We start from the raw sequence: 27,301 nt of genomic DNA, 5'->3' as shown, positions 1-27,301 counted from the left end.
AGGAAAACATTAACTGTTTCATATCAATGTTTTTTTTTTATCTTCATCCCATTTTCTCCCAATTTACACGCTCATTTACTCAACCTACTCATTAGGACCCCCCAACACCAGGAGGGTGAAGACTAGCACATGCCTTTTCCGATACATGTGAAGCTGATTGGAGGACAGTGCAACGACTCAGCTACCCTTTCCAACACATCAGCTCACAGACGCCTATTGGAGTGATGAGAGGAAAGAGTGCCATCTACCAGCAGCTGATGGCAAGCTACATAAACAGGATTCAAACCGGCAATCTCCCCATCAAAGTGGCAGCGCCTTAGTCCACTGGACCACTCGAAGCCCCATATCAAAAATTTTAGATTTAATTATGTAACCCATTAAGTAAATATTGTTTTAAAAATCCATTCAGTTAATTTCCTCCAGTATGAATTCCCTAAAATCACATGTTAGAGGGCACAGAATGAGTGGTTATTAAGAGCCGGAGACGACAGATTTTAAATCAAGCATTGTATTTGGCATTTCGTCTCCATATACATCTTAAAACTGACACAGACTGATTTAAACTGATTTACAAGCCTTAAGCACAGTTTGACCCTTTCCTATGAAAAATAAATTAAAAAACTGAAACTAACTAGGCCATTCATATACAATATAACATTCACACAGTGTACAAAATTGTCCATTACAGTGTACAAAAATACTGAATCTTGTTTCCCACACAAAATATACTGAGCTGCCCTTTTTACAGGATGAAAAAATCCTGCTGAAAAATACAAGGCGGAATACAAACTTACAAAACGCGACTCAATTCAGAATCTAAGTTGGCAAATAAGATGTAGCAGTAAAAAAACATGTTAAGACAAGAAAGAGAAAGAAAAAGAAAATAGTGAGATATTTAGAAGAGGAATCTTCTGTCCACTAGTGTTTTTGTGACCAGGTTCCTGCGGCCCAACACGTTTCGGATTACCCTAAAGATCTGAGAAAAAACACAGATAGAGGAATGAAATTAAATCAGTGTTACATCAGAAAAGCAGGATTTACAGACTATTTTGACTACTAACCCTAGGTAAATACAGTTTTCTATACAGTTACTGCTTAACTACTTCATTAAAGCTGATATCTGTAAGTTTTGGGATGTAGGGCCCTCTCTGCTGAGAATGGGTAATTGCACCGAGCATGCGGAAAAATCATTTTAAACTGGGCGGGTCTCCTTTGAGAACGGATGAATCCGATTCCAGGTTATGTTCAGTCAGAGAGAGAGAAAGAGAGTGCGCTCAGTCAGAAACTTCATTTCAACTACACTTTGTTTTTTTTTACCATGGGTGAACAAGCTACTGAGGTCTGAGTTTCCTCTTCTGAAGTCTCCATTGCTCCACCAGCCGCTCACATTCAGTAAAACTGAGCTAGATTCTCTTTTAGAGGCTGTACATGTGATGTAAGAAGAAATCCTGAGAAAAAAACGACCTGACATTCCCGTTTTTAGAATGAATATATTAGGCTTAGCAGGGATTGGAAACCACAATATTTTATCCTTTCTCCACTCAGAAATGCTTCTGCTTTCAGTTTAAAAACAAAATAATATGGATTTTAATTTATTAACCTTTATTAACACTGCATGGTACACACACACACACACACACACACACACTAACCATTTGCTGTAGGTAAGTAAGTACAGATGCCAGAACAAAGCTCTGGCTTCCTATGTCCACCACACAAAAGAACAGAGTGTCAAAAACCAACAGTGTCGATTCATTCCCATAGAACAGCACATCAGAGAAGGAGTACGAGTCATCTGTGGAAGACACAAACACACAGCTGAATGACTTCATCACAAAAGAAAAAAAGTTTTAATGTGCAATGTGCAAAAGTAATAACATATTAAATGTGTTGTATTTAATTAATTTTTTTTCCAATATGTCAAATTCAAAAAATTAAGGGAATATTTCTAAAATAATCAGAAATATTACTTTAAAAGATCTATTGTATTATTGCATAATTTGACAAGAGGGACGGGCTTTTGTATAGGACTGTATACCTCAACAAGAGACAAAAAATAAATAGAGTGGCGTACAGGTTGTAACATTTACCATTGTAAAATATGCTTTTGTCCATGGGCTCAATGAACTCCATTCCAATAAGCCTTTCAAACAGCAGCTTGTCTTTCACTATATAATCCATCTCACGATGAGCCTAAAAGCACAAATCACAAAAAATAACCATCTCAAACACTGTAGCACATGTGTCTTTATTACATACAAATTAGAAGGTGTAGAAAGTACAAAGCTGAACTCACGTGATCGATAACAGAGCCGAGGAAGCGGTTCATGGTGTGGTACGCTTTTGTGCTTTGCTCAAACGGATTAGCTGAGGCGTCAACCAATCGTGAAGGCCCGTGTCTCTGCATGAAAGATGGGTAGGTATCAGTTAATCCTCAATGTAAATCAATACAATGAAAAAGCAGTTGTAGCTACTTGACTGCTGGTTGCTGTAGTGTTGCTAGGCAGTTGCTATGGAGATAAGGTAGTCCACCTAAAATAACCCTAAGGTTAGTTTAAGAAACTAAAATTGAGGCTCCTGAAAAGAAGAAAACTGGAAAAAGTGTAAAGCAGGACTTTTGTTGAGGCTTTTGAGTGATTTAAATATGTTATCAAATTTTTTGTAGTGCTCCGAAAAAAAAAAAAAAAACAACAACTCTGAATTGCTGCAAAAAGCAGCATTACTTGGGTTAGGGTTAGGGTTATGTTCTATTTTGAATCATTTACATTCAACATATGGTTAAGTTGCAGTTATTAGACATTCAGTTGAATGTTAGTTGAATGTTAGTGGAGCATCAAAGAGGCCACCAAATGGACCATCCAAGTAAAGTGTTACCTATTTTTTTAAAATGAAAATAATAAATTTACTGTATGCAACAAGCATTAGAGTTGTGATATCACAAACATACTGTATTTGTTTAGTTATTTACTGTATTTGTTTTGTTTGTTGTTTGCAGTTTATATGCACAATTTTTTTTGTGCCGAAAACTCACACCCTAGAGTTAGAGCTACTGCTTTACAGATCCCAGTAATATACTGCTTAGTTTAGCAGATAACATATAAATCTGCAGCCTGATCTAGATCTCAGTTATGATCTGAAATAATCAGCTAAATAGGAAAGAAATTGAGTCAGTGAGTCTAACTTTCAGTTTCTGAAGGTGAATCACTGCAGTTAGCATTAGCATGGTTAGCATGCATCCATTAGCCAGAATAGTCCACATTATTTTAGCTAACCTTGCTAACCTCGATAACCTAGACAAAGCTTTATAGATTTTCTGTTTCTACTGAAGGTACTACTACTGCTACATTTATACTAAATAAAACTTTAATATTTATTAGGTTGCAGCAGTATATTCTTGAAATGAACTTTAGAAAAATCTAAAGTTTATATTGCCTAGTGTATCCTTATCGCGAATATACCCTGAAATATCATAATATTAGTACAGGACTACACCACCCACCCCTACCAAGCATAGTAAACAGTCACTAAACTGTGTAAATGAAGAACACAAATAACATATAGCTGTGCTTACTCTGCTGAGAGGCTCCAGTATGCGGTCATACTGCGCCCGCAGGCGGCTGGTTATGGAAATCTCAAATGTCTGAATGTCAGAATTCGGCAACAGCCCTCTCTGCCCACACAGATTTTCCTGTGGAACAAAACAAGTGCGCACAAACACACAAACACAGTCAGCTAGCATCCCACACAGAATCAGAATCTGCAGCACTGTGGAACATAAGCAGCGCCTCACCGCCTCTCTCTTCAGATTAGAATTCATCTCCTCCATGTTGGTGTCGGCGTGGCCGTGAACAGAACGCCCGTGAATGTAGTAGCCATAACATTGGTGAGAAAACAGCAGCACTGAAATCTGAATTATACACACACACAGAAATGTTAGTTAATCAGTAATTAGTTACAACTTGATCACACTTACTCAGCACAGCAGCGCTTACAGTAATGCACAATTAAATTAAACAATTAAAACAATTAAACAATTAAAACTGGCCATACGATTTAACCAGATCGTGCTTAGTGTAAGCACACCCTTAGACCATTGGACCACTCTGAGCCCCCCTGAAACTCAGTCTATTAAAACTAAGAAATTAATCATATTTATTAAACTGGATAGTGGGGGCCATTTTTATGTGTATATTTCTTTTCCAGTAGTTCAGTCCTGTGCTGGGGTGTCATCTTGACCCAGAGGATGTGGTGGGAGGTGCTGGAGAACCTGTTACATCCCATGCACGCCTCTCTGACAGCAGTGGGCAGACAATTTATTACTTTGTACAATAAAACCATCTACTTATTGCTGTTGTAGTTCTGCTCTACTTTGTGCAATATCTAAATTAACCATGTGTAACATAGTTTGTGCAATATTACCACTTACTATTATATATATGGTCATACATACTGGGAAACCATGTGTCATCTAATCTTAGTTTTTCTAGATTTATAAATATTTTGTAGTATTTTTATACTCTTTTTTTGTATATATAGATTTTATATATCAAGTAGAGTCAGGAGGCTTTTATTGTCATTATATCTGAGTACAGGTACACAGTATAATAAAATTACGCTCTTCCGGAACCATGGTGCAACATGGAACCACAATACAATAGACAACATAAAGTGCAAAAGTGTACAACATTGGATTATAACACTACAATAAATACAACAAATACAGCACACAAGACAATTTAACAGACAGGACAGTACAGTGTAGTACCGATACGGTACAATGAAAATTCTAGTGAGAATAAGGTGCAGAGATATGTAACATTCTGTAATATAAAACATACATAATTACAGCAGTTACTGATTTACTAAAGGAGGCCAAATGGAAATAGTGGGATAGAAGAGTAAAGGAGGGGAAGAAGGAAATGAGGTTAGAAGTAGTTAGTTTAAATGGGTGGGTTTATATATTGTTTGTAAATTGCCTGATACTTATTCTGTTCTGTTCTCTGTGCTGCTGTAATGTTGCACATTTCCCTGCTGTGGAATTAACAAAGGATTATCCTGTCTCTTATCTTAATAGCCAAGTAAACTCTTATATGTAGCATGAATAAAAATAAAATATAACAAACATTTTAAACTAAGTAGTCATACTGGATAATTCACGTTATTGGGCTCCTTGCTTAGAAAAAAATGGACAATAACGAGTTCAACAAAAAAAGGCCAATAAAAAGTATGTCATTATGTTGTTAAATAAGCTGGCATGGTTTACCACCCTACCTTTATAGCATGAAATCTGTATAAAAATACATATTTTGTCCAATATCTGATTTGCATTTGTGGCCAAAACAATTAACTGTATTGTCAATTCTCTTAACACACACACACATAGAATACAGTTTCCATGTAGACTCACGTTGCTGATGGAGCAGAGGTCCACAAACTGTCGGATCTTGTCTTCAACAAAGCGCTCATGAAACACTGAGAAGAACATCAACTGGAGAAAAGAAACAAAATACATGTAATGAAAGAGAGGTTAGTTTTTCACATGTTCAGCTATTGCTTAATATTAAGCTATTGCTTAAGTTTAATACATTTTCTATGTATAACAGAATATGTCTAAAAATGTTTTTGAGCCAAATTTCCCTAAATTTTAAATAATAATAAAGGCATATTAAATGTGTTGGGGAGAAAATGTTCATTACTGAGGTTTAAAAGGAGAACCAAACATTGAATATAAACTGCTGATGTCTGACATATTTTAGCATGATTTTGAAGACTTTTACTGAGTGCAGAAGTGCAGTACACCACACTGTGACCCACTGCATCTTATATTATATAGCGAAACAGGAACTAGCTCAGGAAAGATGTGACATATATGAGGTCATTAGTCTGGTTTTCGAGTCTGATGCAACTGTCTGGAACATATTATAATTACAGCAGTTTATATTTAGACCACAATCATGATTTTTTTATCCTGATGATTTACTGAAAAAATAACACAACAGAACATGACTTTCATAGATCAGCACACAAGAACAAAAAAAATAGCACAGACATTTGCAGTGAAATCAGCAGAAATTAATCCTTTTATCTCAATCATTTCTTCACATTAAACTTAAATTAAACACACATTATACCCCCTCTCTCTTTGAAACTTTGCAAGCAGACTGACACCCTGACACTCAGTGCCCCCTTTGTATAAACATCCCCCTTTCCAGAACACCTTAGTTGAGCATTTCTGGGGTCGTAAACCCCCTTACCAGATTAACTGAACCTTCCCTTTCAAATAATGATTTAGATGGGGTTCTTCTAACCATGCCACTTGGGGTTCTGGAACAATTAACTGCCATTTCAAACGATCCCTGCTTTGAGGACAAATGCTGGAACATATTGAGGTTTGTAGACAGATTTAAATTCTTGGAATGGACAGGAATTGTATTCATGAATTGTCTTTTAGAGGTTCAGCAAAATGAATCTCATCCATGGATGATGTTCACTAATCCCATTCATTGACGCCTTTAATTAGATCATCTGTCGTGGTGGTCCGAAAGTTTTCATATAAACATAGGTTAGACTATCTGGGTGTGGTGAGGTTAGTCTGCCTTCTTTTCAGTCATATTAGCCCTGTTTATGCCTATTATTGATAGCCTTTACACTGCCTGGCCAAAAAAGTCTCCACCTGGATTTAAGTAAATTATGTGAGGTTGATGCTGCAGTTGGTCAGGTCTAGGTTCAGCAACAGTATGTGCTGAAAGAATGAGGTCAGCTGACTACCTGAATATACTGAATATAGACCAGGTTATTCCAACAATGGATTTTTTCTTCCCTGATGACACAAGCATAATCCAAGATGATAATCCCAGGATTCATTGGGCTGGAATTGTGAAAGAGTGATTCAGGAAGCATGAGATCATCATGAGGGATCATGAGATTTTCACACATGGATTGTTCACAACAGAGTCAAGATCTTAAACCCCATTGAGAATCTTTGGGATGTGCTGGAGAAGACTTTGTGCAGCGGTTGGTCAGACTCTACCATCATAAATGCTGCAAGACTCTTGGTGAAAAATGAATGAATGCAACACTGGATTGAAATAAATCTTCTGACATTGCAGAAGCTTATAGAAACAACGCCACAGTGAATGCGTGCCGCAATCAAAGCTAAAGGCGGTCCAACCAAATAGTTTTTGGAGTGTGTGACAATTTTTTTTTTGGTAGTGACTTTTTTTTTGGCCAGGTAGTGTAAAGTTGTTCATATTGTATACATGGGTGTGGGAGTGCATTTTTTCTCATATTCCCTCAAAATTACTGATCAAAGAGCCTTATTGCCTTGTCTCTTACCCTGCGAGTCTCATGTTATTAAATTAATTGTGTAGTGTATGCTAATGGAAAATTGTGATTAAACCACAGTTTGAATGATGCTATTCATAATTATATATTAATACAGTAAACACAGAAAATCTTATGAAGAGGAAATTATACTTTGTACAACAAATAGTTGCACCCAGAAAAAAATCCTGCAATTCAATCCAATTTATTTGCATAATTTGTGTACATTATATTTACTGTTGATTTAAATGAATTGAACGAGAGACCAAAAGATGTACAAAAACACCACAAACGTATTTGCTGAACAAATAACACAACATAACATGACTTTCATAGATCAGCACACAAGAACAACTAAATAGCACAGACTTTTGTAGTGAAATTATTCATTTTATCTCACATTAAACTTAAATTAAACACACATTGTACCCACTCTCTTTAAAACGTTGTAAGCAGACTGACACCCTGACACCCGGTGACCCCTTTGTATAAACATCCTCCTCTCCAGAACACCTAAATTGAGCATTTCTGGGGTCGTAAACCCCTGAACCAGATTAACTGAACTTCCCTTTCAGATAATGATTTATATGGGGTTCTTCTAACCACAAGACCTGTGGTTCTGAATCAACTAACTGCCATTTCAAAGGATCCCTGCTTTTCTCTGGAGGATAAATGCTGGAACTTACCAGAGATTTGTAGACAGACTTAAATCACTAGAATGGACAGGAATTGTATTAATTGATGATTTATTTACAGGTTCAGCAAGATTACTAATTAAATTCACTGATGCCTTTAATTAGATCATCTGTCGTGATGGTCTGTGATAGTTTTTTATATAAACATTGGTTAGGGTAGCTTGGTCTGGTGAAACTGCTCATTCAGCTTTGGATCATTGCTCCTCGTTTTGTGGAATAATCTTGTTTAAGTCTATTACTGATTGCATTAATACATATAGTAAAATATTATCTGACTATTAAAGTTGTTCATATTATACACATAGGTGTGGGCCTTTATTTTTCCTTATATCCCCTCGAAATCACTGATCAAAGAGCCCCATTACCCTGTGTTTTAAATACAAAAAAATAAAAAATAAACCAGTGATCTACTGTAGTTTAAATCCTTGTTTCTCAGAGGTGTGTTCTTGTGTGTTACAGGGCTTCTTGCAGGAAGTGTGTTTAGGTGTGTAGTAAGTGTTTGTGTGTACCTGTATGAAACCAATGCAGAGCCACATGGTGGAGGCAATACCATAGCGTAGTATGCGGCTGTAGGCTGGAGTGTATGCTTCAGCAGAGCGCTGGAGTTCCGATGAGTTGTCTCTCAAAGCCAGACTGGAGAAACCCACCACCTGCACACGCCACACACACCACACACAGACACACCACACACAGACACATACACACACAGTGCTTTTTGGTTAGTGGTACACTAAAAGCTACATTTACAAAGCAGTGCATGTAAACACAAAATTAAGCTAATTAATTTTTTGACCAAGCTGAACAACTTTACCTTTTACCAGTGTGGAGGGTCATGGACACTAAGCTAATATTTTAGTAGAATGTTTTGTGAATGTTACAGTTAATGTTCTTATGCTATTCAATCTGGCAGGTTTTCTGGATGCTCTAAGAAAGTTTTAATATAACGTTGTTATATGTTCTGGTAAAGCTGCTGCAACATCACTTGTGTAGATGTTATAATTTTAAGTTTTGGGAATTTTAATTTTAACATTTCCATAATGTAAGTATTCGTCTAGTTGAGAACGTTATGTGAGAAATGCTTGAACTTGTTTCAAGAACTAAACCTCCTGGAACCTTTTCACAACATTGCTTAAGGTTCTTATAATGTTCTCTGTCAGTTGGGACAATGATTGTGTCTGCTTCTGCTTAGATTCGCAACAAATAGGCTAAAATTTGCTTCTGTCAGAATCAACTGCTAAAAGTTGAATAAAAAAACAAAATATTGGGAAAAAAAAACGAATAAAATTGAGTAAATTCAGTAAAACAAATATACAGATAATTATACAAATCATACAGAATAAATAAATACAAATAAAAGTAAATATTTAAAATCCCTGAAGTTTTTTAGATTTGTTTTGATCCAGCCATTTTCAGTAAAAGTGCACATCGTGTAGACCTGCAGATATCCTATAGAAGCTTTTGTGTCTCACCTCCAGGAAGAAAAGCACAGCCATGATCTGGAAAGTGGGGCTGATCTTACGGATGGTCTGAATCTCATTCCACTCATTCGCCACAAAGTACGTCCTCCAGATACTGACAGGGGCTGCTGAAGTTTTTCCTTCACCAGTGACTGAATAATAAAAAATGCACACAGAACTGCTAAATACCTTATTACTAAATGTAATAACTTTGAAAGTACAAAAAAACTATGCACAAATCTCAGGAACATATCAATATACTATACATTTAACAAGAATTCCCATCCACTGGCAAAAGTAATCACAAGACATATTAAATCACTGACCCCAGATAAATAGATTAAACATCATTTAAGCTTAAACTGGACCTACATTATCCACATGAGTAATTATTTCTATTTTATCCCACTATCCCCAAATATAACTGCAGTGATTCTTTACCTTCTACAGATTTAGTAGACTTGCCACGTGGTCTCTCCCAGTCAATAAAGAAAACGTCCACTGATAACTGCTCAAAGAGTTTATGAAGGAAATGTACTGCCTGCAGAACAAACACAGAAAGACCGAGCATTATAAGAGTGCAACATATCTAATAGTACCTGGGCTGGAGTTCTGGGAGACTAGGTTTGAGGATGTGTGGGTCTCATCTATGTATTACCTTGAGTGCAAAAGCACAGCCAACGTATGTCACAAAGCGCTCCTCCTGAACCGGCAACGGCAACAACACAGACACAAACTGCTGAGCCTGTGAAACACATACATATACACACACCTGATTAAGTTCTGATCTGAAGTTCCATCACCCACTTACTCAATTACACACAGACGTGAAAGTGAAATATGACTGGACACACACAACCACCTGGATGAAGAACATAACAAATGTTTTAATACAAAGAGAAAATGTTTAACTACTGATATAAAGAGACTTGCCTTCACCGTCTAAAAAGAGGAGGAAAAACACAAATATGAATTTAATTTAAGCCTTAATTCTACAAATGTATAATAGAATAATAATAAATATTTTATTCTTTAACAAATTCTAATATTGTTTTTCTTCTAGCTGTACAGGACAAGGAAAATCCTTTTTTGTAAGTTCTTCAATGAAAGCCAGTATAAAAAAAGGATCATATATATAACTCCAAATCAAATAATTCTGAAGCATAACTGTTGGTATTTTATTTATTAGTTTTGACAAAAATTAAAGAACAACTGCCAGATTCATGTTTTGTCAAAAAAAGAAAAATAGCAACAAGGGTATAATAATTCATAGTAATTAATGTTCTAAGATTTTAACCCCAAAGCTTAATGATGTCTTTTATGCAAAATTATAATTCATTGGACTGTGTTGTCTTGTTGTTAAATAGATTTTTTTTAAAACATGTAAACTGACCTTGTAGAAGATTACCCAGTAGAGTCCAGTTCCCACAGTGATGACAAAGAAAACGCTCGCCAGGTCTCCAGCATAGATCAGCAGAAACTTCAGAATAGTCTGGAAAATAAGAGAGAAAAAGTACAGTCTGAATGAAAGAGGAGGTACATTTAGACTATTACGGTGGCTTATAAACTACTAATAAAATTGGAATCAGTTGCAAATTCTTATTTTTTAAAAATTAATGCCATAAAATAGTTTACAACGGAAACTTAAATATGCAGATACATTTTTTATATATTTTACTCAAAATATTAAAAAAACATAAATAAGACGAAGTGAATCAAACAATAAATATTTGTTGTTGAAGGTGGAATATGAAGCTATACTAGCATTCATTTCCTCTATTAAAGCTCAGTAAACTAACCTGATATAATGTAAGTAAACCACCCATGAAGTATTTATATTTTGCATATACAGCTCTGGAAAAAATAAAGAGACCACTTAAAAATGATGAGTTTATTTGATTTTACCAAATTGAAAACCTCTGGAATATAATCAAGAGGAAGACTGATGATCACAAGCCATCAAACCAAGCTGAATGGCTTGAATTTTTGCACCAGGAATGGCATAAAGTTATCCAAAAGCAGTGTGTAAGACTGGTGGAGGAGAACTTGCCAAGATGCATTAAAACTGTGATTAAAAACCAGGGTTATTCCTCCAAATATGAATATGAACTTGTTTTTCTTTTTTTTTTTTTTGAGGTCTGAAAGCTCTGCATCTTTTTTGTTATTTCAGCCATTTCTTATTTTTATTTGGAAGTTGGGAGAAATGCTGTCTGTAGTTTATAGAATAAAATAACAATGTTCATTTTACTCAAACATAAACCTATAAAATAGACACTGATTCAGAAACTAAAGTTTTCTCTTAATTTTGTCCAGAGCTGTAAATACCCATTATTAAAAGTGTAGTCTTAAAGAGAAAAAGGATTCTGCTCATTACCAGAAAATCTGGAGAACATTTGATGATCAGTCCATGATCTTCAGGTCAGAACAAAAAAACAAGTGAGCCACTCTAAATTTCCTTATTTTATTTATTTTTTTACTGAGACACTGAGACACGATCTGAAGTGTGCAGTTCAGCTCATAACTCATAACTGAGCTGCAGCTAAAGGGGTTATTTTCCCTTCAATAAATAAACTGCCCCTTTAAATGCCAATTTGTATTGCATTGTTATTACTGATTTATATTTAATTTTATATGATGAAACCTGAAACCATTTAGTGTGAACAATTATAAAAAAGTAGATGTGTATGTATGTTTTGTGTGAATGTGTGTGAACTTGCCTGCACATCAATAAGAGGAGAAGAAATTCTTCTTTTCCAGCTCGCTGTCTTCAGTAAAGAGAACACTACAGCCACTCCGCCCAGTACACCCAGAGCAATCTGGATACACACACACACAAACACACAATAATACAAATACTCACACAGAATTTAACACACATCATAAATTACATTTTTTCTATTTGATAAGCATGAAAGCTTGTGCTGGATACATATGAAATTGCCTCTGCCATTAACCCATCCATGCAATGAATACAATTTATACACTAGGGAAAAACCCACACACTGACTGCATTAACATGCACATCATAATCCAACCAACACATTTACATGAACTTGGGTAATCAGATAATGTGAAAACTCAGAGTTTACATGATAACTTTTTATGATGATGAAAGATTATTGATCTACTGTTTGAATTCTGATGTATCTGGCGTGATGCGTCATAAAGAAGAAAAGGAGATCCAGTCCAAAATTGTAGTTCCGTCAGATTTTATTCAAAGAATCTTCTGAGCTCTAACGCGCTGCCACTATGAGCGGGAGGTCGCAGGTTCGAACCCCCGCTCATGCAGCTTTGCCATCAAGCTGCCGGTGCTTAGAGGGAGAAAAATTGGCTCTGCTCCCTCTGGGGTGGGTAGATGGCGCTCTCTCCCCATTACACTCAAGGTGGCGCTGGGCAGCACGAGGCGTCTGTGAGCGGATGAATAGCCGCTGTGCTTTCCTCCGAGCGCGCTAGCTGCTCAGGCAATGATTCATCCGCAGCAGCTCGAAAAAAGGGGTGATTTACTTCACACGTGTCGGAGGAGGCGTGTGCTCGTCCGCATCCTCCAAGGGTCACGGGCGTCACCGGTGATGGGGACGCACAAAGGGGTGGGACAATTGGATATCCAAATTGGGAGAAAATGGGGAAAAATCCAAAAAAAAAAAAGAATCTTCTTCTTTTTGGGTACATCAAAAATTGAGTAAAAAAAAGATGATTAAAAATGAATTGAAATAAAAAGGTGAAAATAAGAGGAAAACCCCAAAGGTGAGAGAAAGTTGAGGTTTCCAGAGTTCTCGGCTCTGTGACCAGGACTTCCCGCTCTCTAGTCCAACCAGGGAGAAGCCCAACTCTACTCCTCACTAGACAGTCGAGTCTAATAAGTACAGCCATTCGCCTGGCATTAGTCCAGTCGTGTGTGGGGAGTCTCTTCACCCCATACCGGATCTTGACACCTAAGCAGTTTTTCATCCTATACGTCAGCCGAGAACCTGGTCACCTCAACCTTCTCAGCTATAGATTACATGTACAAAAAGTCTTATCTCCGCTGGGAAAAAAAACACAGTATCTCTGGACACCTGTGAAATAAATCATGCTGAGTTGCAAGAAAAACCCGGCCTTGTGCATTGAGCACAAAGACACAATATACGTACATTCTAAGTCACAACTTGAATCATCAGGAATCATGCTAAATGCTTGAATAACATACTAATTAAGTAAAATGCTGATTTAGTAACACACATATTAACCCTTTAATCAATGAACAATGAACATAGATGGTGGTACATTAATCTAATGGTGTATCTGTGGTTGTGTCTGTATTGTGTGTAGTATTTGTTGGAGGGAGTGCGTGCCCTTCTCTGAGCTACTCTTTATGCCCTTTTAAATTGCCCCTTGGGGACAAATAAAGTAATCTGAATCTGAATCTGAATCTGAATAGTGAGGCAAAACTCCTCCATATTCTTACAATAATCAGATGTCGTAAACCTCATGTAAAAAAAATAAAAAACAGTCTTCATGCCGCAGCTTTTTTTAAATACACCGATCCACAATATGAAAATATATCAGCTAGAAGATGATGATGATTTAAAGAGAAATCTAAGAGTAAACACATGCACTGAGAAATAGAATTACTGAGCTAAAATCCAGCTCTCTTTATTAGATTTTTTTTATATAACTTATAGATTGTACTCCGATCATGCTCTTTACATGACTACCCGAATAATCACATAACACCAGTAATACAATTGTGAATGGATTTCTGAGTGCATGTAAACACACTCAGTGATGCAGTGAGCACATCTGAACGAAGCAAGGAAATTGTCCTAATTATTACACTTACATCAGTTTTGACTCGAGCTTCATTTTGGTCCATTTCATACTCCACAGAGAACGAGACCTAGAATATACACACAAACACATCCAGATCAAGACTCCAAGTTTCTACATACATAGACAAAGATACACATACACACACACACTATACAAGTGTACTTACAGCTACGGTTTGTGTGGCTGGATCAGTTATGAGAATGTCAGAGTAGGACACACTCATCAGAGGGGGGTACACCTCTCCTTTCTGGGTGTTTGGCACCAGCTGGAATCTTTTAAGTACAACACTGTTATTTATTAAAAGAACAACTAACCAAAATCTCCTTACCCTGAATTTGAATGATCCAATGAACCACTACATTTTTAGAGAGCAGTATGGCCAAATAAATCAATCAGACACTTTTCCTCTTACTCCAAATGTATTTGATCTGCCAAGACATGGTTTGTGCACAAATTTTGATTCGTAAGTTAAGCACTGCGGGCTGAAAAGCTGGTTGAAAAACTGTCTGATGAACTGCAGATTGAGGTTTAGCACAGACACTGCCAGCAAGTGCTCCCACAGTCCTCTATAACTTAATAAAGAAATGTCTAGTCAAACGAAATGATAAGATAATAAAACAAAATAAATAAAATAAAATATAAAAAATATATAAGAATTCAAAATAAAGAGATAAATGGACACACACACCTGCTGGCATGTTTTCTTATTTCATGTTGTTAAAGGTTGAATATGGAGCTACGCTAGCATTCATTTCCTCTATTAAAGCTCTCTGTCAAACTCAGTAAACTTACCTGATATAGTGTAAGTAAACCAGCCATAAAGTACTTATATTTTCATATACAGCTCTGGAAAAACTAAGAGACCACTTAAAAAGTATATGTTTCTTTGATTTTACCTAATTGAAAACCTCTGAAATATAATCAAGAGGAAGAAGAGTGGGATAAAGTTATCCAAAAGCAGTGTGTAAGACTGGTGGAGGAGAACATGCCAAGTTGCATAAAAACTGGGTTATTCCACCAAAGACTGATTTCTGAACTCTTAAAACTTTATGAATATAAACTTGTTTTCTTTGCATTATTTGAGGTCGGAAAACTCTGCATCTTCTGCAAATAAATGCTCTAAATGACAATATTTTATTTGGAATTTGGGAGAAATGTTGTCCGTAGTTTATAGAATAAAACAACAATGTTCATTTTACTCAAACATAAACCTATAAATAGCAAAATCGGAGACACTGATTCAGAAACTAAAGTTTTCTCTTAATTTTGTCCAGAGCTGTAAATACCCATTGTTAAAAGTGTAGTCTTAAAGAGAAAAAAAGTTTCAATTATTCACAGTTAATCACACAATTCAGCTAATCAAATATATCCAAAAAATAAGAAAAACTGTATAAATATGTTTTTCCATTATGGGAATGTTTGTATTATTCTCATACTATCACTTTATTTGACCTTTACTACTTTAAATGTCACACCCCTGGCTCTTCATGGTTCTTTATTGGCATCACTCAGAAAAAAACTTTTGAAGGACCCTAAAAGTGTGTGTGGATGATGTGTGTGGGATACTACCTTATCTTTAGGTTAGAGGCCACACGTATGACTCGGGGTGTGGAGCTCAGACTCTTCTCTCTACCACTTAAGGTGTCAATCAGCATCAATCTTTGTGTGAGGTACCAGTTATTCAAGTTAGAAGCTAATAGAAAAACACACACATACACATTATGATATTATATGTGTGAAACTATGCCCTTTGACCAACTGTGCCATCCACAATGCAAGAACAATCCATACTGAGCAAAAACATATTAATACATATATACTGTTTATATTAATGTAATACGACTAGTGACTCCTAACGATGAAAAGATGCTACCTTGGTTGACAAACTGGCCGTTGAACTGCAGATTGAGGTTCAGCACAGGAACTGCCAGCAGACGTCTATCTCCTGCAGTCTTCTGCTGGACCAGGAAGATGTCAAAGAACAGAGGCTCTGACTGACCAGACAGGAGGTCAGACACGGAGAGGACACACTGAGGAAGAAAACACAACCAAAACACACTCAAAAACATATAGTACATGTGCACACAGCATGAATGGACAGTCAACAGAGATACTCACATTCTGCTTGTAGGCCGTCCCAAAGGTATAAGCAGCCTGTTGTCTTGTTACAGTGTCTGGACAAAGCTAAGTAATAAAGAATCAATATGATGTTAATTGCATTACTGTGAAAATGATCAATCAGTCAAAATAAAAAAAATCTACTGTATGTATATTTAATATAAAAATACTTTACTAAAATCTGTCTATTAACAAAATTAAAACAGGACAAATTGGATGTTTTGCAAACTTTCCACTCTTGTCTAAAATCTCCCTCTAGCGATATCTTTATACATATTTTGAATATAATACTAAATTGTACCCAAATAAAAAAAATCCAATTAAGCTGAAAGTTTAGACGTCACTAGATCTCATTGAGAACTGGTTGAATCATGGTAAGCACAGAGATGTACACTTCTTACTATCTACATAACAGTAACATTACCTGAATCTCAGCTCTTACTTAATTACAATAGAATTAAAAGTAAGTGAGTCCTTTGACATAAACTGGATTTCTACACTGATTACAAAATAAATTATAAAATCTCTAATCTTTTCCTTATTATTACGTCTAAAATAATAACAAAAATTTAATTCTTGTAATATTTCTTTTAATATTTTATTGAGCACACTGAGTAAAAATCAACAGTGCCGGCTAGAAAAAGTAAGTGAATCTATATTAATGTCACTTCTATCTCTTCCGTACTCGGCTCTGCCTGCGATCTGCAGTCTCTGGACTACATTGCCCAGGATGCACCACACAGTGACATCACACCCAATCCTGATCACATGACATCAGCACATAATCACCTGAGTACTAGACACATGAATTAGCTCTATAAAAGGGCTCATTTGGTCTTTGTCCTTGCTAAGTATTGATGGTTTATCCACATATGCGAACTTGACTTTTGCCTTTCCGTGTTTTGACCTTTGGATTGTTTATCTACTCTGGTATGTTGTCTCTTTGTAGCTGCTGTTTACCAGTATTGATCTTCCCTTTCTCTTATACTTTATTTATTAACGTATATTTTGATTTGCATCTGCGCGTGTCTGAGACCTGCTCTATTATGACAAATAAGGAGTATTCCAAGGAGTAACTGCCAAATTGTGTTGTGTTTCAGGACATGAGAACCTGTAAGTGCAGGTTGCCCAATTGTGCCTATTGAACAAGGGCACAAAAAACTTTACTCTGACAAATTAATTCTTATAATCAAATCACAATAGATCTCAATATACAGAAGTTTCAAAATATTTTACTGAAGAATGTACCGGTAACTCCATAGGCTATAAAGATGTTGCGTGATGCTTTTTCACTTACTTTTTTTTAGCCTGCACTGTAGATGTTTAATCAATGTGCTCAATAAATAACACAACAGTGAGTGCTATTATTATAGTGTTTAGTTTAAATGTGTTTGTCTGTAATTGTCTATAAGATAATTGTAATTATGAGTGGGTGATTTGTGTCCAGCGTTTATGTGGTGTGGGGTCAGAGTACTTCTTTACCTGCAAGATCCCTCCTCTGACATTTTCCCATCTGAGAAACTCTCCCTGCACTGTGTAAACTGCAGCCAGCAGCTCGATATTGGTGTTCTGAGGACAACACACACACATACATACATACAAACACAATCTTATCCACTGAGGTGAGCTACACAGGCAAACACTGCAGACACGGACACAAAGTGTTCATTCTCATAGTGTTCATAATTTCCCTGTTAGAGGGACTATTGTATTCATTATGTAGCCAACTTTATTTATGATTTCCTCACATTTGATGAGAAGCAGTTAGACTGTTAGGCCACTCCAGAGCTGTGAAATTATACTACATAAAAACACAGTTCTGGATACATTTACGTTTTTGAGATTTCTTTGAGATGTTCTCACAGCTCTAGACTGGTGCAACTGTCTAACTGCCTGCTTGATCTTATAAGTTTGAATCCTAAAACTTGACAGGAAATAAACAAATTGATAAGGAGAGAGGCAGATTAAACCTCTTACACAATATTTAATTATTGTTATCAAATTTATCAATTTTAAAATTAAATTTAAATTTAAAATTAAATTAAATGGCCCAATGTAAAATTAACTGCTGACCTTGAACTGAGATTATAAAATAAATCTAAACGTGAGTATGAGTACCTGACTTTTCCCTTTTTTACAGTTTAAAAGCACAAAAAAATGTTGATCAAAATATAAGTAGGAGACACAAACTCACCTTATTTGCACCTTTAAAGCTGAAGGGCACTGGCAGCGGCTCAGACTGCAGAACTCTTGATGCCAGTCCTGGCTGGTCTCCGTAATACAACCAGGGTAAGTTAGTCCTCCTTAAGACAAAACATACAAACAAATTTTTATATGCATGTATATACATGTCTTAGGACCCTAGAACGGAATGATAATTTAGTTTTTATTATAGTGGTTTATGTTATTTTTAGTAAAAGGCTTTTCCCAACAAAGACTGTCCTAAATGCCCCAAAATGAGTTACAATTTGGCAATAAAGGTTCTTCATTAGACATAAAAGGAAAGGCAAGTATGTGGAGTCCCACAAACCACTAGACTGTCCTATGGAAAACACTTATCCCCATTTTTGTTGATTTTTAGTTTACTACATAATTTGAACAGACAAACTGTTCCTTGCACTGTGCCAAAATCTCTTGATGAACGGACCAATAGAAACTCTTCAAAATTACCTGAAAAAGAAACTCTTTTTACATTGGCTATGACTGAAATGACTACCTACTCCCTCGTTAGTGTTGCGCTATTTAGGGAGACACTATGTAATTCACTAAGTAGTGGTAAAACAGGAGTGAATTCGGACACTAACTCATTATCATGCGCCAGCACCAGTCGCATAAACACACACAGGTGAGAGGGTTGAGCTGTGTTTAAAACTCCATAAACACACTGAAATTAAAGTTAGTGAAGCACTGAGCTGATCATGAAGTCATTTCTCTGCCTAATATATTTACGCTGTTTAAAAGATAAATACTCACATTATTGATCTACATGAAGAAAATCTGAAATTAACAGCGTGCAACGGCTCGCAGTGTTGCCAGATTGGGTGGTTTCATGCCAAATGTGAGTTGTGTCTAAAACGGTCTGGAGGAAACGCTGTGATTTGACGAGTGAACAAAACTACCAAGTGTTAGGAGTTTGGAAATTGAACTCATCAGTGTTGCAGTTAGATGTCTAACCTGACAGAGACAGAGCTTTTAGTCATACTGATGGAAATTTGAAGCTGTGTTTATGTTCTTTATTATATGTGAGTATTTATTTCTTTCATTGCTTGCTTAAGATTATTTTTATGTACTGTATTTACTTTTTTGGTTCGTGTGTCCAATGATACAATGCACAAAATTGTATCATTGGATTTTTGTAATTAGTGATATTTAAGATATTTAAGGTATTTTATTTAAGATCATGTTGAAATAAACCCTGTAATATTGTTGACATGATGAACATCAGCTGTTTGGGTGGTTTTCTCAGTATTTTGGCAGCTTTAAAATACGTTTTACACAGTGAATTGGTTTTATCTGAATCCCACTGTAACAATCTGGCAACCCTGATGGCTCGCTGCCCGCTCCGTTTGTTCTGTTGCTTAGTAGCGAGACCAGCAATGCATTTTGGGACACATTTAACTCGCTTAGTAAGCAGCGACGTTTACTATAAATCATGATGCATTAGAGGAGTTTTTAGTGCCCTCAAAATCATGTTCGAATCCCCCCTTACGATTCGGACACTCAAAGAAAAATGGCTGACATACTCAATAGTGCCCTAACTAGTAAATAGGGAGCCATTTCGGTCACAGCCATTGATTTCCAATGAAAGCTTACATTGTTTTTTTTTTCTCTCCTGTAAAGTTCCTGTTTTGGAGATAAGTGTTTTTCATTGGACAGCGATGAAATAGTACAAAGTCTGCAAAACAGAATACGCTTTTTTATTCTATTCTTTAATAATTCTATAAGAACACTCAAAAAAAAAATATTATTTCTATTATTAGAAGTATATTCTTATGTTACAGTATTCTTTTTTTGACAGTACTTTCATTGGCTGAAGTGAAGTGGCAGTGTGTTAGGACTGTTTGTGTGTGTGTGTGAGTGTGTGGGTGCATGTATATACCAGTAGGGGATGTTCTGGCTGTTGCCCTGGGCTGCGGTAGCTCTGTAGATGGTGTTGTAGAGGCCGCAGGCGTCATTGCCAGTGCTACTTGTGGAGTGCATGTTCAGCACACACATATTCCCCAGAGCCTGACAAGCTGTCAGATTAGTAAAGAGCTACAGGACAGAGCAAACAAACACAGTGTTACATTACAGATGTTCAATAGTGGATAATTCCCCAGTGCTTATAACAGTCCTTCCTCTTACTACCTGCCCCTCACCTGGTGAAGAGAGCAATGTGGCAAGAATGGTGTCACACATTCTACTTATTAGATTTGATAGGTTAAACCTTCCTTTATTCTTTATTTCTTTTGGTCAGCCCTAGTTTGCAGGTTTTTAAAGAAACAATCAAGTTTAGTTAAAGATTTTTCACTTATTCTTCGCTTTAAAATGCCTTTAATTCTGTAAAAAATCTGAGACATTGCAAAATCTAATAACATTGGGAAAATCTAGTTTTTACTAGAAGAGCTACAGCTTCATATAATAGAAGAGCTACAGCTTCATATAATAGAAGAGCTACAGCTTCATATAATAGAAGAGCTACAGGATAAATATGGTGACAGACAACAGATTACTGTAAGTGGAATTAAAAGGTGTGACTGGAGGTTAAACTGCTTAAAACCCAGCTTACAATTGAAGAGTAAATGTTTATTACACTTTGGGTGTATTGACAAATATCTTTCAGTTATGATTACTTATCTTAGTATCTATAATTACATAATCATTGTGTGAAACCTTGTATTTTATATGCATTAACCAATACTCACCTTACATTTGATCATTTTTACTCACAGTGTATTTTACACGCATTTATATAGAAGATTAACCAATAATCACAATATATCCTTTACATATATAGTAAAACATTGTTTGATCAGGCATGTGACTAACACAGACTTTATTATGACAAATTAACCCACACGATACATAAGGCGTTTACTAACACATAGGGTCTATTGTATGGCGGTCTAACCACGCGCCACTAACACATTAACATATAACATATGAGATCTATTGTGTGACTTGCGTAGCTCATGCTTGAGGCATTTCGTTTACTGCATGTCTCTGACTAACGACCATCAATCATCAGCTAGTGCACTCTGGATGAACTAAATTGATACAAAGGAGGCTTCGGGACGAACAGTGCGGCCTTTCTCTCTGTGCGTGCAAAGTCCTTCACCTACCAAAGCGGGAGGACGCGCGCACATAGGGAGGGCGGCACTGTCTAATTACTGGAACAATATCACACTGTCTGACTGGACCCAGTCAATTCCTGAAACAATACCACACTGTCCGTCTGGACACAATCAAGGCCAAACACTAGTGGTCCGGTCAGACACGTGAAACTTGAGTACTAACACGTGAAATTACGCATGCTAACATGAGATGATTTTAGCAACGCCTCATCAGCAGGTTTCACGTCATTTGGGGTATAAACATGGAGTCAGATCAGAGGGGGGTCAGAACTTATACTGGGACGGCTGATAACCGTTTCTTTGTATGTTCTCCTGGATCCAGTTCTGTGTAATAAATACTTGGTTTGCTTTCAACTTCACTCCACCTGTCTGACTCTCTCTATCAAACGAACACGCAGGGGAGTTGTACCCCGGACGACCCACCTTTCATTTTCTTTTCTACAACACAATGTAAAATAAATTACTTGGTATCCTAAATGTGGGCAAAATGCTTAACACTACTGATGATGTTTATCAGATGTGACAAGTAATTTAATTATATTTGATATCCATTTTCTGGGATTCAAATTCAAATATCATTATATGAAAGTTAACTTTGTGGTGGTAAAATTAAATCCAATAAATAAACTAGAACATGAGTGTTTCAAACAATACTCATTATCTTGGAACATATTTTTGTGCATCTTTCATAATAACAAATGCAGGAAGGATGTGGTGAACCATGCAGAGATGTACGCTTGAGTATATATACTGCTAGCAGTGTGGTTGAAATGAATCACACAAAGTATATGATGCTCTGCTTCATGTTGGTTTATAAACTGTATCCCTGTTGTTGGGATTTGTAAAGGAGATCGCTAAACTGTTGCCATTTTAGCCACTGACATTGCTTCCATTTTAGTATGATTGTATAAAGAGACGCATAAAAAATCAACTGCAGGTGAAGTTGTGTGTGTGTGTGGCCTACTTACCAGACATGCAGCTGCAGAAGAATAGAGGAAACCATAGAACCACGCAGAAGGAACAGAAAGACCCTGAACCACAAATTTGACAAGGTAAGTAAGCAGCAGTGAAAATCAGTGAGCACACACAGAAAAACGAATGAACATGCTTATTTTACTTTAAATGTAAAGAAAATGTACATGAAAAACTATTTCAAAGAACAACAAAAAATAAAAATGGGCAAAAAAAGACATAACTGCCATTAGGCATAATAATTAGGCATTAAAGTAGCTGAATGCATTCATTAGCTGTTTCTACAAATATCTAGACATATAGTGTTGCTATGCTAATAGTGATGTATATGCTACAGACATTAATGACTGCAGCCAAAAACAAAGATCCTCTGGGACTGGCTTAGAAAAGAGCTAGCAGTGCAGTCAGTAAACTAGTTAGTAATTAGCCTGAGCTAAAGTGACTTTCATAATCTGTAGGACAAAAAATGCATGTTCCCACATGCTTCTCTGCACAGAACATTTAAAATCAAACCAATCAAGTGAGATTAGAGTTCACATCCCAGACTTTATTTAAGGATATTTTCATATATTTCAGTTTCACCATTACAGTTTACCACAGCTTTTACACAATCCTGCTCATTTCAGGGCACCATGATGTCTGAGACCAATAAATAAATAGTTGAATCATTTGGAAAAAAAAATGATAAACTCAGAATCAGTTTTCTATACATGGATTTTAATTTAAATGTTCTATTGAAATTAAAATATAGTTGATCCCAAAGCTTAATCAGACACGGATTAAGCCTAGTTGCAGACAAAATATTCCTTTCAATAAAAAATCTCTATTCACAATGCTGTGTAGCCCAAGACTAGGCTTAAACCCTATCTGGGAAACTGCCACTATATGTTTAAGAGGACATGAGCCGGGTGCTTACCAGCTGAGCAAAGCTGACAGTGGACACAACTGTACCAGGTAGTTTCTCAGGAGGGAAACACATTCCCCCAGCCTGTAACAGAAACATCGCAAAATTCCTTATACAGCATATGATGTGGCAAGGTAGTCCGCTTACATCTTTACACAGCACTTCTACATTCTAATACATTTCCTATAGTTTACTCTGTTTAAAAGCATTTCATCCTAATAGCATACATTACAGGGCCTTCCTGGTGTATTAAGTAGTAGGGATGCAACAAAAATCCATCCATCAAACTTTTTCAGAGAAAAGACTGCACCAATTTTACTGACAAATTTATTATATGCTTTGCTTTTGGGTTGTTAAAACTGTCTAATAAATAGTTTGAAATATGCTTTTGCTTTTTTCTTTGAAGGCAAGATAATTTAATGATAAAAATTGCAGAAGTAACTAAAGCCTGCAAAAAATGTTCATGTTCATTATTCAGACTTCTTTTAAACATTTCATTTAATTTTTTTTTATTGTGCCCAAGAAAATTAATTTCAATGTATCTGTCTGTATAAGGGAAAGGTAAAAGACAAAAAAATCTTACCGGGATGTTCGGGGACCCACACACACATGACTGAGTGGTGTTGATGAAGGAGTCTTGACATCTCACACACCTAGACACACAAATGCACAATATAACCAAAAAGAGAAGAGGCGACTCATATATAAAGTGTATTACAAAAGTATAAAAAAACCTTATTAAGAGTGATGAGATAATAAGTAAATTTGATATTTAATTAAAAAATATTCTTAGGCAGAAAAATAGCAAAATATAGTTAGGTACGATTGTCCAGTCATCAACAAACACTATAGTGGCTCAATGGTTAGAGCACTGGGTTATTGATGAGTCTTGTGGGTTAAATGCCCGAGGAAGTTAAGCTGCCACTGCTGGGCCCTTAAGCAAAAGCCTTAACACTCACTGATCTGCAGGTGCCACAGTGAAGGCTGTACATACGGTGAGTATGTGTGTGTTTACTGCACCGCTGGGTTAAAGGCATATGCCAAATTCAATCTGTGCGCAACACTCATGGTAAACGTGAAGATCTTTAATAGTGAAGTATGGGAGTGGCAGCACTACACAGAAGTGGCTGAACATCTTGTTGGACATCAACTATATTTATAAGTATTACTTCATGATAATACTGGTTTGCTTAAAAAAGGACAATATTTCTATGCTATTTTTAAAGAAACTTGTCTAAGATTGTTAAGCCTTTAAAAAGGACTGAGGAATGGAGTCGGAAATATATTGTCATTACAGCATCCCCATTTCTAAACTAAAAAAGCTAACTTCACATACCAAACATGTCTTGTCTGATCAACTGCATTGAAAACATATTATACTGATTCTTTACCAAACTATTCATATTAACAGGGATCCAAGAATAAGTCATTTGTGGGCCCCATGTACCACTCCCATGTACCACATAATCCTTCATAAATAATGTTAATGTAATGGTACACATGTAGTCATTACTAAAGGCTATAAAGGACAAGGTCACCTGTTGCCTTTGGCATCTGGGGCAGAAAAGTCTGGTTCTGTTCCAATGCAGGCCTCACATACAGCTTCTTGTAGAAGAGACCCGCTCACATTTCTTTCCACTAAAAAACACAATAATTAAAACACAATTATTTAATTATTTAATTCAAAAATCTATTATTTTGAATAATTAAAAATGTATTTTATACAAAAACTATTTTCTCACAAAAATACAGAAACATAGATATCTGATAGAATTTACATTTAATCATTGAGTGCTTTCAGCGAAAGTGTGCATGTGTGGATGCTAGCTATTCTACTATATTCATGTCAGTGGAACACCATTGATTCTAACTGTGGTGGCTATATATTTGTGGTGGTTGAAGTCATAACATTATATTTAGAGTTTTCACAATATTGCAAGACTAATAGACTTTAGGAAGTGCTGATATAACATAAATATTATTTTACTGTTTTAAGCATGCTTTTACTCATAATGGATTCATATGTTTCTTTTGCCACATAATGGCTACACTGTGACCTTGTACCACAGCTAATGTTTAAATCACAGCATCAGACAGAGACTGCATGCATTTAGGATATAGGAGTTGTACAAGCAGGAAACCCTTGCTGTCAAAAACACAGATTATAGTGTTATAGTGCAGATATTTATAAAAACACATTATGCACTTGCACCACAGAATACAACACCACTGAATACAATATTGAAGGCTGCTCTGATAAAGATAAAGACAAGCCTGAAACAAAATAAAAGAGTCCTCCAAGGCCGAACCTTTTCCTCTGTCTATTCAAATGTGCTCCTCACTGACATTCTTTCACGCTGTGTGTATTCAGTGTCCTGTCTGTTCTACACTGGTAAAAAATAAAGGGTCCATTATGTGATTTTAATGTGCAAGTAAACCCTTTTTTTCTAGTCATGACATGTTGCATGGCTATGCATATTTTAGGGATGCACCAAATATCCGCTTAATTAGATTATTTGATCAAACACAACAAAAATACCAAATAATGTATATCAAACATCAGTGTGCTTTGTTTGTATGTCTTCTGGGGTATTAAAAATGTTCAGCTTTAAGTTTAAAAAGCAAGATATAATAAGGATTTGAAATTAAACCACAGTATAAGGTATTTTAATGTTGACATCATAGAACAGATTTAACATGGGATCAAGATGTCCACAAGTAGCCATCATGTATTGTTAATACGTCTGTTCGATCTAAAATACTCACCCAGGATTTTTCCTTCAGGACACTGACATTTACCATCCTCCCCCACAGCGCTTGGACACTGGATACACTCGTAACCATCCTGACTAACACCCTGCAAAATACAGCCGGGTTATTGTTTAACTGTCTAAATGCATATTATAAACATGGTAATATATTTAAAGACACAGAGCGGACAGATTAATACCGGTTTTGAGTCAGGGCACTTTTGACAGGTGACTGATCTTCCATTGCTGGTTAGCACCTTGAAACCTGTCTGACACACGCAGCTCAACCCTGTGTCAGAGCACAAACCTCAGGTTAATGATAATAAGCTTAGTTAAAGTTAGCAACAGCTCAGATCGCAAGACCCTACAGCAGATGGAGGACAGCCCTCCATCACTGACATCTACACCACAGGCTGCATCCACAAAGCCACCAGCATTGTAGAAGACCCCACCCATCCCTCACTCTTCGCTCTGATGCCGTCCGGCAGAAGACAATGGAATATCCATGCCTCCACTACCAGACTCTGCAACAGCTTCATCCACCAGGCAGTCAGACTCCTCAACACACAAAGACGGAATTGACCCCCCCACCCACCAAACAGCCACAAACTGACTATTGTATTGTTGTTCCATGTTGCTCCATGGTTCCGAAGGAATGTAATAAGGCATGATATGGTGTAATAACAAAAGATTTGGTTTGTTGCCTGAGGCAACACTATGCCATAAAGCAGTGGTTCTCAAACAGCTGTCTTTTCAGCTACAGCTGTATTTTAGCAAACTTATAGACTGTGTTATATCTGTTTTATTGCTCTTTTATATTTGCATTGTTCATTGTAATCTTCATGTTGTTTTTTAGGTGGACAATTTCAAGATCTGTCCAGGGACAACGGATGAAAAATAGCCTTTAGGCTAATTCTGGTGCATTTACAGTAATGTTAAT

At 36.4% G+C, this 27,301-nt stretch overlaps 1 protein-coding gene across 1 annotated transcript in view; it reads right to left on the bottom strand.

Moving 5' to 3' along the window:
- Positions 1-492: 492 nt before the first annotated feature.
- tmem67 (transmembrane protein 67) overlaps positions 493-27,301 on the bottom strand; it is a 28,048-nt gene continuing 1,239 nt past the window's right edge. Inside the window, exons 2-28 of the mRNA XM_007229446.4 lie at positions 26,562-26,650; positions 26,378-26,468; positions 25,150-25,249; positions 24,195-24,264; positions 23,624-23,695; positions 22,704-22,766; positions 20,502-20,656; positions 18,597-18,705; positions 17,885-17,971; positions 16,403-16,468; positions 16,158-16,314; positions 15,854-15,977; positions 14,451-14,556; positions 14,295-14,351; positions 12,193-12,291; positions 10,869-10,967; positions 10,134-10,220; positions 9,917-10,016; positions 9,488-9,627; positions 8,528-8,668; positions 5,408-5,488; positions 3,791-3,907; positions 3,572-3,688; positions 2,297-2,401; positions 2,091-2,193; positions 1,653-1,795; positions 493-976 (exon numbers count right to left, since the gene is read on the bottom strand). Coding sequence (XP_007229508.2) covers positions 896-976; positions 1,653-1,795; positions 2,091-2,193; positions 2,297-2,401; positions 3,572-3,688; positions 3,791-3,907; positions 5,408-5,488; positions 8,528-8,668; positions 9,488-9,627; positions 9,917-10,016; positions 10,134-10,220; positions 10,869-10,967; positions 12,193-12,291; positions 14,295-14,351; positions 14,451-14,556; positions 15,854-15,977; positions 16,158-16,314; positions 16,403-16,468; positions 17,885-17,971; positions 18,597-18,705; positions 20,502-20,656; positions 22,704-22,766; positions 23,624-23,695; positions 24,195-24,264; positions 25,150-25,249; positions 26,378-26,468; positions 26,562-26,650 — 2,759 coding nt within the window. The 3' untranslated portion in view covers positions 493-895. The remainder of the gene's footprint in view (positions 977-1,652; positions 1,796-2,090; positions 2,194-2,296; positions 2,402-3,571; positions 3,689-3,790; positions 3,908-5,407; positions 5,489-8,527; positions 8,669-9,487; positions 9,628-9,916; positions 10,017-10,133; positions 10,221-10,868; positions 10,968-12,192; positions 12,292-14,294; positions 14,352-14,450; positions 14,557-15,853; positions 15,978-16,157; positions 16,315-16,402; positions 16,469-17,884; positions 17,972-18,596; positions 18,706-20,501; positions 20,657-22,703; positions 22,767-23,623; positions 23,696-24,194; positions 24,265-25,149; positions 25,250-26,377; positions 26,469-26,561; positions 26,651-27,301) is intronic.

The sequence above is a fragment of the Astyanax mexicanus genome, chromosome 1 (assembly GCF_023375975.1).
Source record: "Astyanax mexicanus isolate ESR-SI-001 chromosome 1, AstMex3_surface, whole genome shotgun sequence".
NCBI lineage: Eukaryota > Metazoa > Chordata > Actinopteri > Characiformes > Acestrorhamphidae > Astyanax > Astyanax mexicanus.
Note: the sequence above shows the minus strand (reverse complement) of the source record. Positions and strands in the feature narration are given on the sequence as shown.